The sequence below is a fragment of the Zonotrichia albicollis genome, chromosome 9 (assembly GCF_047830755.1).
Source record: "Zonotrichia albicollis isolate bZonAlb1 chromosome 9, bZonAlb1.hap1, whole genome shotgun sequence".
In the NCBI taxonomy this organism is placed as follows: domain Eukaryota; kingdom Metazoa; phylum Chordata; class Aves; order Passeriformes; family Passerellidae; genus Zonotrichia; species Zonotrichia albicollis.
In genome coordinates, this window is record NC_133827.1 from 23,727,594 (window position 1) to 23,745,221 (window position 17,628).

At 40.9% G+C, this 17,628-nt stretch overlaps 1 protein-coding gene across 2 annotated transcripts in view; it reads right to left on the bottom strand.

Moving 5' to 3' along the window:
* SPSB4 (splA/ryanodine receptor domain and SOCS box containing 4) overlaps positions 1–17,628 on the bottom strand; it is a 95,214-nt gene continuing 77,586 nt past the window's right edge. For both annotated transcript variants that reach the window (XM_074547035.1, XM_005489328.4), the window contains exon 3: positions 1–585. In XM_074547035.1, coding sequence (XP_074403136.1) covers positions 458–585 — 128 coding nt within the window. In that variant the 3' untranslated portion in view covers positions 1–457. The remainder of the gene's footprint in view (positions 586–17,628) is intronic.

Genomic DNA, 17,628 nt, shown 5'->3' on the forward strand with positions numbered 1-17,628 from the left:
TTAAAATATTTTTCAAGAATTACTGTCAAGACTTTTCCTTAGCTATTTTTTTTTTTACTGAAGCAAAGTGTAGGAGAGAGAACAAAAAATGAAAATCATAATATTGAAAAATGGTCTGCCTGCAGGACACTGAATCTTGCAGGTCAGATTTTCTATTGGCATTTACCAGAAGCAACAAAGAAAAACCAATCAGTGTATGAGAGATGAGAATTATAGCCTTCAGGACTGTAAACACAAAAGGCAACAGGTAACACATGAACCTCAATCAAATCAATGTTTTCACATTCTTTAGTAGTCCCCCACAGTGATCTGCTTTCACTGGTTCAGAAAAAAATACATATATTAAAAATTAAATAACACTTCAGTGTCCATCACAAAGATTTATATTTTGCTGTAAACAATTTTCTGCCATTTGCATTGATGAAGTCCAATGTGAGGCCAGAGGGTTCTAGATTTCTTATTGGTATTGTAAATAATTTTTCAGAGACAGAGGCAAAGGTAGAATTTCTATGTCATGCAGGCGGTCTCTGCCAAGAGCAAAACGAATTGATCTTCGGCACAAGTCCATTAAAGGCAGGGGTTCCGCTGCAAAAACAGGAGAAAGAAAAGAAAACAAAGAGTTAACTTTTCAGCATCTCCATTTACACACAATGTTTTGTTTATTAACAGAGATTCTGTATTCTGTTGTCAGTCACAAAGATAGCAATGGTATTGGGAAAACCTTTGTATCTTGAGGCAATTAAGATAATCAGTAGAAGTCAAGGCAGAATTTTCTACATTTCACCATAGTCAAGGGCTGCAAAGTTTCACACTGAGCTTCTTTATCTGTGAGGTTTAAATCAATAATGCCAAACCACTCTTCAGGCTGCTCTACCAAGTACAAGAAGTCGCTACATTTCCAGATCTCAAACAAGACAGGGAGTTTTTACTGTGTTTATAACACAACATTCATCATTTTGTGTTAACATGAACTACACTGGCAACTTCTGACCTTTACATCCCAGCTCCTTCTGCATCTTAGGAAATGGAAATGGCACTTAGGGGTAACCAAACTTCTCAGTCAAAAGTGCTTTTCCTGCAACACTCTCTTAGCCTTTCTTTCTAGGAAGTCCTTTGGAAGAAAAAACTAAACAAAACACCCTCCAAAATCTAGAGGAAACATAACCTTTTCCTCTGTGAATAAATCAGTGGAGGAGGATTTGGCTGACTGGAAGGCAGAGTGTGTGTTCCCATATGTATGCACACAAACACCCCCAAAATATATAAACAACATCTTCAGATGTCTGAAGTTTAATTTAATCAAAGTGAATTAAGTATCTGCCAGAAACGCCTCGCTGATAGCCTGGAGACCCAAACTCTGATCCCCAGCATCTCAAACCATCTCAGTCCTACATCCCCCATCCTGGCCTGCAAAGCCAGCACAGAACTGCAGGAACATCATAAAACTTCCACCTCATAGTAGCAAGAATCATCTCTGTGATGGCAGTTTTGGCAATGGAAATCCTTCTGCCACAGGAGCTGGAATAAAGCTGTGAAGTCCTGTACCAGTTACTGCTATCGTTAAGAATTCCAACCAGATGGATTTTGTGCACGTGCTCGCTTAAATGGGTAAGAACTTAAAAGATTACAGGAAACTTTTCTTGTTTACATGATAAAAGAGCAGTAACCTTAAAAATCTTACTAGCACTTTCAAATGGAGGGGAAAGAAGTATTGTGCCTATATTGCAATGATAACATTTTATAAACTCGACAGATTTCTTACAAGTGCTCAACACTGTACAGCACTCAGCGGTTTTATCCAGATCTGTTGTATGAGCCATGTGCAGATTTACACACACTGCCTAGAGGAAGGAGTCCCCTCATGGCAGAGGGGTGGAACCAGATGACCTTTAAGGTCCCTTTTAGGGACCATTCCATGACTTTATTCTATAATTCTGTGTTAATCCATCAATCTGTTAGCTAATACTTTTAAAACTACTTGGAACAAAAATCATTACAAAGCACAAAATACCCAGTTAAGGACTGGATTTATATGCTAAAATTGTCTGCTCTGGTGACACACCACCGACTTAATGGATTTTCCATCATTTATCCCAACATCACATTTGATTTGTGTCGCCCACAGTTCACTATGATATTTCCCCAAAGTGGCTGCAAAAAAAGCTTAGAAAGCATTCTGAAAGACTAAAAGGTTTTTTAGCTTATAACCACTTCAGTGACTTGATATGGAGTCTACTTCTTGACAATACACCTCATTGATAATTTTACCTATTAAAAATTACACAATAAGAGCCCTCACATTCCATTAATAGAGCAACATTTTCTCTGCACAGGTGATCTTAGTTTTAATTTTTTTCCACAGCAGAATTATGGATGTTAAATCTTAAGGGATAAAGCTGTGAAATTCATTAACCAGGATTAATAAGCAGGAACAAAAATAGCTCATGAGTTCTGGGACACAGAATACAACACATCTTACAGGCCTTACACCATAAACAACAATTTTCTGAGTATCTTCCCACAATCTCTGAGGTCCCATTAGGAAGATATAAAATGAGCACGAGGAGTGTTTAAAGCCATTAACTGACCATGTGGTCTCTTTTTTTTTCCTAGACAAAGGAATATGTAAAATGTAACCATCTGTGCAGCCAGGCACAGTGTTAATCCCAAACTTCAAAACACAATTTAAGGAAAGGTTAAATTATTTTTCAAGCTTGAAATGCTAAATGAATGTCTCCTGTCTCACTTCTACAGGGAATTTTCAAATGCTGAAGAAAATGCCCTCAAGTGTTTGCAACAGCTGCTAAATTGCGCATACTAAATGTGTTTTTGCAACTTGAAAATTGAACTATATTCTTTTTATTGTACCCAACAGCAGTTCAAACCTACAACAAATTCAGAACAGGTTAGTCCTACAATACTAAATAAAAATTATGTTTTTTGGGGTGCTGCCTGTAAGAACTTGAGAAAAAATTGTAATAATAGCATTTTAAGTTAAAAGTGTTTGTAGCTGTGCATAGTCCTAAATGAATAAAAATTAATTCAGAAAAAGAAATAATCTTAGTTTTCAAACAGTTTAGGGGACAAAGGTAGAACTCTTAAAATTAAAGCCCGGCAATTCTCAGGCAGCCTAACTTGACAGAACTATTATGAACCACTTGGTGTGTACCTTAATGCTGGCACTCCCTTTCCACCACATCTCACATCCTCACTACGTATTTCACAAAGCAGGAATCAAAGTGCCAGAGTAACTCAGTCCTTGCAGAGGGGAAAGGACTGGCTCAACCTGAGGATGTTGCCACGCCAGCACAAAACACTCCACATTCAAATGTTCAAACCATACTTCCAAAATGCTGTTTTCATTTGAGATCATAGAAATACTGCTGAGAACAGTCTGATAATGCAAGAGATGGGAAGATGAATACTCTGAAGACACATCGTTAGCTTTAACTTGGCTACAGAAAAAGCCTTTCCTTCACACCTTTAAGTATTTACCTTTGAAAAACTTTAAAATTCAGGGATATCAACTGTTTCTCAAAACATACCACTAATTTTCTCAGAACACACCACTAATTCTAATGCCTATTAGGTGTACCAAGAGTTGTATTTTTAAAACAACCCCCAATGGATTGAAATTGAAATATTCAAGGCCCCCAGAAGAACCTGAACTAACAATTTTTCCAAAGTTATGTGAACTCAAATAAAGTCTTTGCCATTAGAGAAAAAAAAAAAAAAAAGAGGAATGAATTGTTGAGCTGGAATGCAAAACTGCAAAGAAAACATGATTCACAAGAATGGCTCTTTGTACTAAATTCCCAACCAGGCTAAGAAACCCAAGGTGAGACAGTCCAGGGCAGGGGAGCAAGCTCTGCACAGGAAACCCAGGAAACCCAGCGCTTCCGAATCTGGGCTGCAGCAGCACCCGGAGAGAAACTGCAGCCTTGGGAAACCCAGGCACCTTCCAGAACACCCTGCACCCAGTCCCCTCCTCACCCAAAGCTTGCTCTGAGACCCCTTCACCCAAAGGTAGCTCCTCATATCTGCCACATTACAGGAAAGTACTTCTCAAGAGAAGAAAAAATGAATTTAAAAATACTGCTTAATTGACATGTCAGAGTTTAATTCCTGTGTCTCCCCTTTTGGCACCAGTTGTTTATAAAAGGCCCATTTGCAAACCCACCTTTCTAGACACTACAGTCACACCCAGGGGGACACTGTGGCAGCACAGCCACAGCCACTCCTCTTACCCAGAGCTGCACTTCACCAACAGGGCCACAATATAGCTTAAATGGCAATTTAACATAGAAGCTAATAACTACAAAATCGCTTAAATATAGGTTTGGTTAATTACATTAATTAAAACAGCTATTGGGTAACTGTTGATTCAGCTATTGATTCAGCTGTTAATAACACAAAATAACTCTGTTATTATACATATAGATATAGTCATTCTAATGGTGTCACTGCTGGGTTAAGGACAAAGGCAAAGAAGCGTTTGTAACCAGACACAACCCCGCGCTTGTGAGCATTCCTCCAGTGCACATACATTTTTGAGAGCAATTTGCACATCATTACCAGCTGAAAAGTTCATTTAGTTTTGGCAACCTGTAGTTATTTAACAATCTGGCACTCGAGCAAGGCTGCCTCCTCTCTGCAAACAGGCTTTTGTAGAGGAGATAAAGTCATCGAGCAGCTGATAACAGTAAATGTTATTAACTGCAATGCTACATGCGGCTCACACAAAAGAGCAGCTCTTAGCAGACAACACTTATTTGCCAAATGACAATACTATTTTTTAAAAATAAATTTGTAAAGCTCAAACAGCACCTCATGTTCATGGTTTTCATTAATCTATAAAAAACGTATTTTTATCTCGTGTTATAAAAACAGATGACTGGGAGGGAGAACCACAATCAGCAAAATTAAAGCTGGGTGAACGACAAAGGAAGTTTTCATAAGAACTGATATCACCAGAACTTAAAAAATTTTTTTTTTTTAGTTATTTTATATATATACCTAAGACACCAAGCTACCTTATATTTTTATAGTTTTGACCTTAAACTAATTAAAAAGCACTTAAATTCGGCAATCCATGTTAATGTTAATTGCTGAAAGGCACTTTTAAAGTCAGATTTAAAAAATAAAACCAAAAACCAACAAAAACCCCAGTATTAGGAGACAGAGATATGGTTACACACCATTAAATAAGTGAGGGACATCTCTCCAGTCCTAACTTTGCTTTTATCAAAATGGATGAAGCCAGCTCATTAAGGAGCTGAAGCCACAGTGCCTCCAGAAAAGGAATGTGTGCAGAAATGCTGCTTGCCTGGTGCACAGAGAGGAGCCTGGGAAGGAGGGACAAGCAGGATGCCACTGCTCATATCCCGATGCCACTGCTTGCGTCCTGCCTGGTGTCATGGCTTAACATGGCCAAATGCCAGGCACCCACAAAAGTCATTGCTCAGCCTCTTCTGCTATAGTTGAGCCTTCCCTGCCTACAAAACCCAGGCTGTCCCAAATCAACACAACTGGGCACAAGGCTTTCTTTATTTTCTGTACTTTCTGGCTATTGCCCTGTTCTCCTTCCTGCCCCCTCGTCTTTGCCTCTCTAAGTCAGCAGCACTGCAGCTCTGCCCAGCACTGACTTTCATTGCTCCATTCTCACCTCATACTTTGCCAAGATCAGTGAGCATCATGACCTTCAGAGGGATGGTGTCCCCAGAGACTGATCCCTTGCCATGGAATGAGCTCCAAGATGGACACAAAGTCTTACACTGGGGCCTGGTGGGACTTCCACATCCAGAAAGCGGGAAGGGAAAGCTTCTCCATGGCTGATGTCTCCCTGCGCTGAGGGATAATCCTCTGTCCCCTACCAGGGCACCTGAGTGCCCATTGTACAGACTGCAGCATGCTTTCCTTAAATTCTTTTTCCTCAATTTTCATCCTCCTCCTGTTATTAAGACACCTGCTAAGAGATAACATGGCCTAAGTGCTTCCATTAGATGATTTAGAGTATGTAGAAATTTGTAACTACCATTTAATTATCGCACACAATAAGCACACAAATACATGTAAGCCAGGAGTTTTCCTTCCAACCTTTGTGTCAAAGCCTAATCATTGTTTTAATTTTACACAGTACAGGCCAAATTCTTTCCAACACATAATAGGGTACATAAATACACCCCTTGTGACATATTTATGGCTTCCCTGATGCAACTGATGGAAAATTTGAGTTGTGTTCCTCGAATGGCACAATCTAGAGAGAGGAAATTGCAAATAATATATTAAAGAACACAGGCTATGACCAGCCATAAAAAATGCTAATAAATCTCCTAACAGCAATGGAAACTCGGACAAAGGATAACACTTATCTATTTTCCCCACAGATGTCTTTAAGCTCTGCAGCCTAAACCAGTGAAGCACCTTAGAAATCCCATTTAAATCACGGTCCAGGCGATCCAGAGCAATGACCTCTCTGAAAAATTCTGCAATCCCAGAGGGCACGGTGTGATTTTCAGGAGAGCATTGACATTTTCCCCCAAGTCACAGGTTTATCCATCCCCCTGCCTCCCTCGGGCAGCCCCTTCCCAGCAGCTGCAGCTTTAGCAGAGTGTTCCAAAGCTCCCGGGTGGCAGATGGGAGATTCCGTGTTATCAGGCACGGCTGATAAGGAGACACTGTCTCCAGCAGCTGTCTGCCAGCACAAATAAAGCTTTGTGCTGTCCACACCCGCCCTTGCTTTTAGCAGGCACCGTGGGGAAGGTGAAATACATAAAACAACACAAACACCGCCCTGTAGTTGAGCTCACCCGCATCCCACAAAAATTCGGCACTTGAAATTTAATATGTTAAAGGAGAGAGGGAGGCAAGAAAGCTTGAACAGAGGGAAGGACTCAAGGGTAACCCTCCCCCCCAGTCCTCCTCTGCATACCTTGGGCTGGGAAGGGAGAATTGGTTTACAGGTTTATCTTTTAAGCGTTAAATGCAGTTAAGGGCAGTTCAAAACTTGAATCAAGCAGCATTTAGCAAAATTAAGCTGAAAAAGCAGCAGTGGACAAGCAGATATTCTGCAACATCATTCCTTTCCAGTTAATGCTCTCCAGCTGTGCTTTCTTGAGAGGAAATGGTTGAAAAGCAAAACAGAATGAAAACAACCAAAACCGACCCCAAAGCCAGTGGCTGTTGCATACAAGTAGAGATATTATAAAAAAAGGCCTTATAAAATCAAGCCTTGCTGCGCTAAATTACCAGCCAGCCTGTTACTTCTTCTAAGTGCATCTAGCTAACTTCCCATGTGAAATATCATAAGAGTGAAAGCAGTTAACACAACAAGCTGTTCCAGTGAGAGAACCGTTTACACCTGTAATAACAAAAGATCTGTCCCCTGAGAATCTACAAAAGAAAAATGTAAACATCTGAGTAAAACAAAAAGTCTTAGCATGTACACACAAAATACCTTTTAACCAATGAATTAAGTGGCAAGAAAACTACCAGCCAATCAAAGTTAAACACAAGCTCTGTAAAAACGATATAAATATAAGTTATGTGAATAAAAAATAAGCTTTTCTACACAAAGAAACCGAGTCCCTGCTTATTACTGCAATAAGTGGCCTCTTGTTATGGGTTGGATAAAGAATCTCTCCTTTAAGCACAAATACACAGCTCCATGCAATGTCTTTTTTGCAATTCAGAGCTTGAAATCTCCTGGGATGTAGACATACAAGACTCAGACAACTGATCTGACTCAGGAACACCAGAGCCTAAATACAATTAATTCAACACAGGCTTAAAATTCTCTCCTAAAGATTTCAATTTAGTAGGCTTGAACATAGGCCTAAACATTTATCATATTGGCTATAGGAGTGTTCTTAGAAAAGTAATTTTTGTCTGTGTACATTTGTAGGAAAGCTGTATTTATAGTCACACACATCTATACCTGCAGCAACCCCTCTGAGAAGCTCCTTGTGGTCTCTAACAGTTCTTACCCTCTAGGCAGGTTTTTGATCCACCCAAAAAAGGGCCCTGACCCACCACATTTCATATGAAGAACAGGCACAGTACAAAGTCTGGCTCTGACCAAATCTACATGCACAGCTTACTGTGGAAACTCACCTGAAAATCTTCTTTTCTGAATTACAACTTCTAATTTAAATGTACATATGCATCATAATAATCAAATTTCCACCACCAAAATCAAGGGTATAACTCTTATTTTAAAAGCTTTTACTACACTATTTCTACAGTTTAGATTACTAAATTGTACTGCTGTATCTGATTCAGAAACTGCAAAATAATCAGATAATAAGGAATTTTAACAGGAAACAAGTGGCTTTTTTTAAAAATGCAGCAAAATTGTGTAATATTTTTTTCCCCATATCTCAATAAATTTGCATGGTGACAAAAAGCATAAGCAAAACCAGTGGCCACTTCCCTTCGGAAAGAGAGAGGACACATGAATTCATTCCCTGTGTGCATCAGGAAAATGCAAATAAGGAGGACGGGCTGGAAAGATTTCCTTTCTGGCCTTGATTTGTTTGCTCTTCTCCTCCCCTCGGATATTTCCACATTTCAAGCTTTGCTCTTGAACACAATGTGAAGGTAAATTGGGACAGTTGCTTCAGTGATGATTTAAATGTTCTGTTCTAGCAAAGACACCAACAATTAATAGACACTCTTAAAACCAACAAACAAAACCATGTGCTTGACATCAGAGATGAGCCTAAGGCTCCTTCGCTCCTCCCTGATCAACCTTCCCCAAATTCACCACACTGAGAATGAAGATTTGGCTCTGATTAATCTTTAATGTATACTTTGTAGCTTTTAATCTCAGAAATACATTTATCACCATTAAATTCAGTTTGTGTGCCAGCCCATAAAGAGGGGAGCTAAAATATATCAAGGTGAGAGAAGATTAAAGCTTGGATGAGAATTTCACTGAGTAGATGCACTGGAGTTCAAAGACAATGTTGTTCAGGGGTTATGGACAGATTTATAGAAAAAGTAATAACAGAAAAAGTTGAAGGAAAGTTCAAGATTCAAGGACAAACCACTGCAGACAACTATTGCAACAGGCACCTGCACACGGTGAGCAACATCCTGACTGAAATATGCTGAAACAATTCCCTGCATTTTATCTCTTCATGAGATGTGCTTCATAAATGGGCATATAAAATAGCACACACAGGTACACGCCTGTAACTGCCTTTATGGCTGAGAACAAGTCCTTATTGCTCAGGAAAGGGGGGCAGGGAGTCAAAGATATTTTTGGTGAACTTCTTATAATTCCTTTAATTCATTTACACATTTCTGCCTTAATAGCATGACAGCAGATGAGGAGATTTCTTGGTGGGAAACCTAATCATACTGATTAAAATATCCTAAAATTCAAACTCGTACATTTTCACAGCTGTTCTTAACCATGTTTTTTTATTTTGGGTTAGCTAATCAAGGATGAGAGGGGGAGAGGGAAAAGGGAAGAGAATGAATGAGAAGCATGCAAAAAACCAAAATGTTGGCACTCTGTGCTGAACCCAGTGGGTCCCTGGTTGCCTGACTGCCCCCTCTGCCCTTCTCCCATTTGCCTCTTTTTTACCCGTTGCATTTTGTGTGACATATTCATTGTGTGGGACAGTGAAGTACTCCCTTTCACCTTTTCTTTACTGTGCCCAGCATGCTGGAGCCTCAGCACAATTTCTCCACCCTACCACACTGAGATAACAGAAATAACACACCCTCATTCAACATTTCCACTGCTTACAGCTCCTTTCTCAGCTGGAATCTCTCACAATAGTTTCCTGTGTGCCTGTTTGGTATTACACCAAAGTTGTTTACCCTAGTTAGCAATTAAATTGATTCAAAGCATCTTTTGCACCACACTTTAAAGTTTTGCCATATTGACAGGGTAACAGAACTGATGACTCACCTACTTATATTAGTACAGATTGTGCTGAGCTGTTTAAGACAATTAATATTTGACTACATTCCTCATATCACTGTTACATGACATTTTCTCAACTACTTCAATTTAAATTACCCAGAGGCTCCAACATATGCAGATTTTCTCAAACCAAGCGAAAAAATTACAGCAGCATGTCATTTAAATTTTAATGCAGTTGTATACAAGCTAATGATCTCTAGTGGAGATTTACAAACAATAGACCTGACTCATGACTTTATTATTCTAGTTTTGGTATTAACAGAATTACATTGGAATAAATCTGGAGCCCTGAAGTTGCAATTAAGCTCAAAATAATGAATTTGATCCCAGTAGTTTAGTACCATTTATATTCTGGACTTGTTGAAAGTGATTTTTTTTCTTAAGCACCATAATCTTCACCAACAGTAAATGGGTGCTGGAGATGATCTGAATTATTTTCATACTGAATTTAAGATTCATTATTGTTCCTGGCATGCAAACACAGCTGATGCTCTCTGAACACATTTCTAAAGCATTCAGTTTGAACACAAATACACTCTCACAGCACAGAGCACGCAGGGCTGTCTCCACTCACCATTGTGCAGTTCTCAATCACAAACTCTTGTTACCATCTTTCAACTCTGGCAAAGTTCTGTCTGAAATATCACACCCCTCTGCCCCACCTCCAAGCAGCACTCCTGCCATGTCATCTTACAAACCCATTTTCTGAGAAATATGAGTGTGGAAAGAGGATTTCCATATTATGCACTCTACAGCCACTGTATGAGATGTGTTATCAGCTCCCAAGATTCTGAAGCACCAGCACAAATCCAGGGACGGGATGGGAGAGATGAGAGGCTAGGTGGGCTACAGAGTGGTTTGCCCACTGAAGTGACTTTTCTTGTTCCTAGGCATGTAGGGTAGGGGGTTATAGCATGAAGACAAACATTAAAACTCACAGAAATACCCCCTGGAATTTCACACAGGATTCCTAGAATCTGATAGCTAACTCGAGTTTTCCACTCACTGAATTTCTTCACCTCTAGGGCAGCATCACTGAGCAAAACTTTCCTGTACTTGGCCCTTCTGGGTACCTGGACAGCAGGAGCCTCTCTGAGCTGCCTTCTCTGGCCAGGACAGCTGAAAGGGGGGTGGCAGCTGGGATGGACCTGCTGCCATTCTCCAACCATCCTTCAGCCTGCTCCTGTACATTGCTTAATATACTTTGAGAACTCAGCCTGCAGGGCAGTATCACTCACACCTTCTCCCTGTCCTCTGCAGCCCACCAGATCCAGCCAACACATTTCCTTGGGATCTCCCAAACTCTGCACTATGACCCTCCCTCCCCCAGGGGTGCTCACTTGTTGTTCCAATGAATTCAGGCACAAAGGGGAGGGCAAGGAATGACCACAGGGACATTAACCCCAGCCCTCTCCTCCTCACACATCTCCCAGCTTCACACTTGGTCCTTCTGTCCCCACTCATGATTTTAGGGCCACCATCTGCACAGGACCCCCAGGTGTAAGAGCAGGAGGAGAAAGCCAGGAACAGCTGAAGCCCTGAGTGCTGTGGCTGTGCTCTGGGGTTATTGCTTCTCACTGATTCATTCAGCAAACACACCCTGTCCATAAACAGCCTGTTCCAGCTCGGTCTGCCCAGCTGCCAGCTGGCAGCAGATGCACAGGTGTAAATGAAAGCATCATCTGGCCTGCAGGAAAGCTATTATGAACAAAGATTTATCTAGAATTTCAGGTCCCAAAGTCAATCTGTGAGGCTGGCAATTAAAAAAGGCATCTGGGAACAACAAAGCAAAGCTGAGCAATTCACCCACCTCTTTCATGTACTTGCACACCTGATTTCTTTAGGAAAGGGAATCTCATCCACCCACTAATACAGCTGATAGCAAATAAAAAACTAAAATGAAAGAAACTGAATATGTATGAAAAATCTTATCACAGTTTCTACATGTTTGTGTTTTCACATTCCTGAAGGCATTCAGGCAGGAGCTGGAGGCACTCAGCTCACTATTAACATGTGTGTGTGATTAATATCACAGAAAAAACCCCATTTCTAGAATTCAACCTGAGCAGATGTGCAATAATTTCTTAATACAAAATATAAACTGTTTTCAATATTGTTTTATCTCCAATAGGGTTTGTTTTATGATCTGTGCATTAGTAAATAGGCAGCTAACAGTTTTCTACAGTGAGTTAATGCAAGCCCACACTGAGGTACCACAATTAATGACTTTGTTCATTACAGTGCCAAGCAGACAGCACAGCTTACTGAACACAATGAGGCTATTTCCAGCCCCTACAACAGGGATGGGGTTTTTATATTTTATTTACAGTTTAGAATATCAAATTTAAACTTAATGTGTAAGTTCTGCAATGGGAATAATAGTTGAGACTTCTGTTTTAGTTTTTTTTTCAGGTACTGGAGTATCAATTTGATGCTAAATTTCCACTGTGTTTTAATAGATTCTGGACAGACTCCTTAACTATCAGCCTCATATTTTATCTTCTGACCTATTAGACCATTTGTCTTATTTTCTGTCTTATCAGCTGGCTTCTTCCCTATCTTCTCATCTCCTACTCTCAAACTCTGTCACTCAGTGAACTGGAGTTTAAAAAGAAAATGCCCTTCTACCTATGGGTAGAAGGGAAACATCAGGTAGAGAGCATTTTACTTGTTTTATGTAAAAATCTAGGTGATATGGGTGCAACAGATGAAATGCTAAATTATAAGCCTAAATTCTTTCAAATGGTACTTAGTCCAAAACACAACTCTCCCAATTCAGAATTGCACAGAGCACAAAAGAAGGCTTCCCACAGAATTCCTTCTGCTCCCTGGCGACTCAGCCTTTCTGACTCTACAGCACTGTCAGCAAAGCCAAAGGGATTTTTGCCAGGGTAAATACTGCTAAATGGGGTCCCCCATCCATATATATTTCACTTTATCTCTGCTGCCAAGTCCTTTCTGATTGCCAAGTCAATCTGCCTGTAAGATTAACTGGATTATTCTTCCCAAGCACTCAGAGTTTTGAGATAAACACTGGCTCCTCGGGCACAGGAACATGCCCAGGCCATTCTGATGTCTTGGATATTTCTTAACTAATGAAGTTAATCATGTAGACAATGACTGAGCAAAAAGCTACACAGAGCTTTCCAAAACCACCCTTCTCAGGGGTGGGAACAGCCAACCAGAGCAGACTTCCTGGGGAGCATTCCAAACCCATCCTCTAAACCCATGGCATTAGTTGGTTGTTTACTTTGAATTTGCTTTTACCCAGGAGGAGAGACCAAGACCTCCTGCTCGTTTTACATCTTATTCAACCATACAGAGAATCAAACCCACAAACCCAAACTGCAGTAAAGCAGTAATGGGAGAAACAGGATGTATCCCACTTCCCAGAGTGCTGAGACCTGGTTTGCATCGCTTGTCCTTTCAAAAATCAGAAAAAAATTCTTCAATAAGAAGGACTAACACATCAAGGAAGGTGCTTTCCCCTTCAGAGCTGGGAGACAGCAGCAAAAAACCAAAGGGGCACCAGAGGAAAGAGAACTGGGCTGAGTTTATCCTTCCAAGCACCTTCCAGCTCAAGAGGTGATGAGTAAAGAAGGGCAGTGCCCATCCAGATACCTCCCTGGGAACTCAAAATGCAGCTCTGTGTGTGCTGCAGTGACAGAGGAGACCTGGAGCCCTCCACAGCCTGTCCCTCCTGCTTTCCTCTGCAGACATTCCCAGGGAGGCAGGGCATGCTTCCTCCTGCTGACCCCTGCCTGGGAAGGTGGAGAGAGCAGGGGACTCCTAATGGACAAAGACAAAAGCAATTTGGGAGTGGCCAGCACCACACCAAGATCAGTGTTAAAACGTCAATGAACAAAGGGAAATTAAAGGCTTTCCTTTCTCTGTGCTTCTATTCAGTGCATTACTTTCATCATCTCTGCTTGACATATTTGAATGCTGATGTCATGAATTTCATATTCTGAACGAAATATTTTTATTATATATACTGTAATTTTATTTACTGACACAAAATGAGAATTCTGGGCTTTGGATATTTGGAATCTTGGTAGCAATTGAAATATGCATTTCACTGTCTCTCAGGTAACTTTCCAGATTAGTCAAAAGGGCAATGTTTTAAGTTTTTCCTTTTCTGAAGTATCTTCCAAAGACAAAAGCAGGACTGTATATTATTCCTCACTGCCTCTTCCTTGGTAGGTAACATCAATTAAAACTGACCTTCCAGGATGTTCTCCTCTTCAAAACAACAAAGCCAAATGACAATTCTTCAAAACTCCTGGACCCTTCTCCCATTCAGCTTTGAACAAGAACTTCTCTGCATGGACACAAACAAACTTCATAGAGAGCAACTTGTGTCACTGCCTGAGGGTCTCACAGGAAAGCAACACTCACCCTGCAGCAACAGGAGACCACAGCCCTTCCAAGCAGATTTCCAGTGTGGACCAGGGCTGGGACATTGTGTTTGTAACCTTCCAGCACCATGTGAACACACTTCCAACAAAAACCATTTCATGCACTTCTCTCTTAGAAACATCCCATATTATTTTAGAAGCCAGTTGTGCATGATACTTGTAATTTCATCAAATTCATGCCTAGGATGATCCATATGGATTTAGCAATTACCACTGACAGAAAAGGTCTCAGAATTTTGCTTGTTCCAAACCTGTCTGTTCCTCTTCAGCTGTTGCTCAGTAGCCACAGCAGGACTGATTCCTTGCTTTCAATTATTCCCCAAGTATGCAAAGCTCAATTAATTTTATGTACATTTCTCCTTATGGACTTTACCCAGTTTTGGTGAAAGATCCAGCTTGTTGCCATGCTCTTGGCAGCAGGGATACAGTTCCTCCCTGAGCTAAACTGTGCCACTCCCCACCAGAATTCCAACCATGCCCAGGACTTGTGGTTCCTCTTAGGACAAGTCCACCAGAGGGGGAAAGGAGAGGAATGGGAGAGGATTTATCAATAGTAAAAAAAATATTTAGAGAAAAAGTACTTCAGAGCAAGCCTACACAAATTTCTGTCTTCCCTAAGGCCCCAATGCCTGGAGACCCCTCAGGTGCTGATGGCTCCCTACAGAGATTTCAGTGCTTTTCTAAATAGCTACTGCCTGTTTCCTTCCTGAAAACCCATTGCAGAGTTTGGCATTTGTTTTTCCACTGACTATCCAGGCCAAAGCTGCAGTTCAGAGAAAATGAAGGCCAACATCAGCATGTAGACAGGTCAACCCCAAAATTATTTTTGGCTGACAGGTAGCAATGATGACACCTGCCATGCTTTGGCTTTCCTGTTTCCCCAAAGCACACCTCCTGGGCAGCATGGCCCTTTAGACACACCAGTATTACAACAAATACCCGGCTAATATACAGCTACACCCATTGCCATCCAGATGGAACATGTCCATAATGAATTTCCAACCCATTACTAAAACCTTAGTAATTAAATTTGAAAATTAAACTAATTATATGTGCATGCACAGAGTAATCTAGAGCCCACGAAGTAGGGGAGTTGAAAGAATGACAAAGAAAGCAAAAAGTAAGCAAAGCAGCAGCTCTCTGGAGCCTCCAGCTCTTCTGAGGATTCCTCTGTGCAAGCTGTGCTCTGCAGATCTAACATGGGGTATGGTCTTAACCCTGCAGAGTCTCACTAAAACTGACTACTGGAAGCACTCAGCCAAGTGTTTGGGAAGCTCAGAAGAATGTAAAATTAAAAACTGTTAACTGAAATTTAAATGATGATTATTCCCCCACAGTGCTGTAAATTCATTTGTTTTTCCAATGTAATAAATAGCATGACCCCCTGCATCTACCATTTGTGAGAATTTCAAACATCACTGCACAACCCTGAAGTGTATCTGATAGGGCAAAATAGCACTGCTCATGCAAAGCCAGAACAGTTTAAATCTTATGCAGGTCTTTACCCCTCGGTTTCAGGAGCAGCAATTTAAATTTCTAGTTGCACCTCTGTGACTCTGTTTTCTCCAAGGAGAAAAAGGCCATTTCCTACTGCTCCTCTATGAACTGTGGGCAGTGCAGGGAGCCCCAGCCAGGCAGCAGTGCCAGCCACCCTGCTCAGCTCCTGCCCAGGAGCCCCAGGCAGCCTCCAGGTGAGAAGCCCAGGCTGCATTTTCCCAGGGATGTGGTCTGTGACGTAAATGAGGCTGCTCCCTGAGCCTGCCTTCACAAAACACTCTCAGGAACCCAGATCTGCCACTTCCACCTTGAAATCTCTCACTCCAGGAAGGAAAGAGAAAAAACCCCTAAGCTTCCCTAGCAGTAAACATCTGCCAAGAAATTTTAAGTGTTCCCATCCAAACCCTCCTCCTTTTTCTTAAGCTTTCTATTTCTTGCTCTATTTCAAATCACTCCGGGGAAATACCACGGACTCTGAACATTTAAGAATGTTTCTAAGTGGTAAACCATCAGGTTTTACTAGACTCTTTAAAATAGTGTGGCCTATCTGCATAAACAAATAATACATTGCTTTTTCTACATTAATTATATGTTGCACAGACTAACAGCCATAGAGAGAGAAAGTTTAACCAGCCCTTATTATGGAAATAATAATTTGTTCTGAAACAGAACAAATATTGCAAGGGCTCAAGAAAGCTTTGTGGAAGGCACCAAAACACTCTGCAAAGAATAGTTCACTTTCAGGAACCAATTTAGTAGCAAAAGCGCCTGTCAAGTTCATTTTTCAGAAGATTAATACTGTCTTCTTATTCTGGTTTATCATGACAAGCTGGAAAGAATCACAGTGGCTGTTCAGGCAGGCAGGAATGACATCGAAGCACTCTGGGTTTGGATGTGCCTGGCCTAATTCCATTATTAAACCACTCAGTCTTGAAGAGCAAAGCTAGACATCACTCATTCCACACAGTCAGACTTATGAGTCTGAAAAAAATCTCATCCTTAAGCAGCTTTCAGCATATTTGAATAACAGTGACTGTGAAATACACTGAGAGCATAACAGATGGCTTGCTCTGAGACAGGGCAGCAAAACATGCCAAGGGGATGGACACACAAAGTGTCTCCCAGAGGTGAATTATGGAGCGTGACTCCAAGGCAAAGCCCAGCCATGTCTCCAGCTCCTTCCACTTCACAGCAAGGAGAAAAACAGCCTTCAGCTTCCCTAATCCACTTTCCTGGTGCAGAACCATTAAACTGTATATGGGATATGACTGCATTACATTAGTACAGTTCTAATGTTCTGACACTTGTATACAATATTACAACATTTAAATCTGATCTAAGATTGACTAAATTTAGCTCAGGAGGGGAGATTAAAAGAACTCACACCACAGAACTTGTTAAAATAAAAGCAGTAATGAGGAGATGATGGGACAGAAAAACATCAAATGTGGCAGCTCTCTGCATGAAGAACAACTGCTCAGGAAATACTACAAGTTTGGAAACAAAAGTGGTCCAAAATGAATACCAGAAATGAGCTGTGAAATAACCTCCTGAGCCACACTATGGGAGTTTTATAATTTGGTACTTGTAGAATAGGAATGGAGGTGTGGAGATGAAAAAGATGCTAAAACTGTTCAGAAAAACAAAGTCTTCAGGCAGATGAACAAAAGCCTTGAAAAAACCAAAGTGAAAGGGTCACTGAGTTTACTGTGCTGCTACTGTAAGTAATGCAGCACACACTTTCATTACCTGATTGAGCCTCATCTTACAGCATGC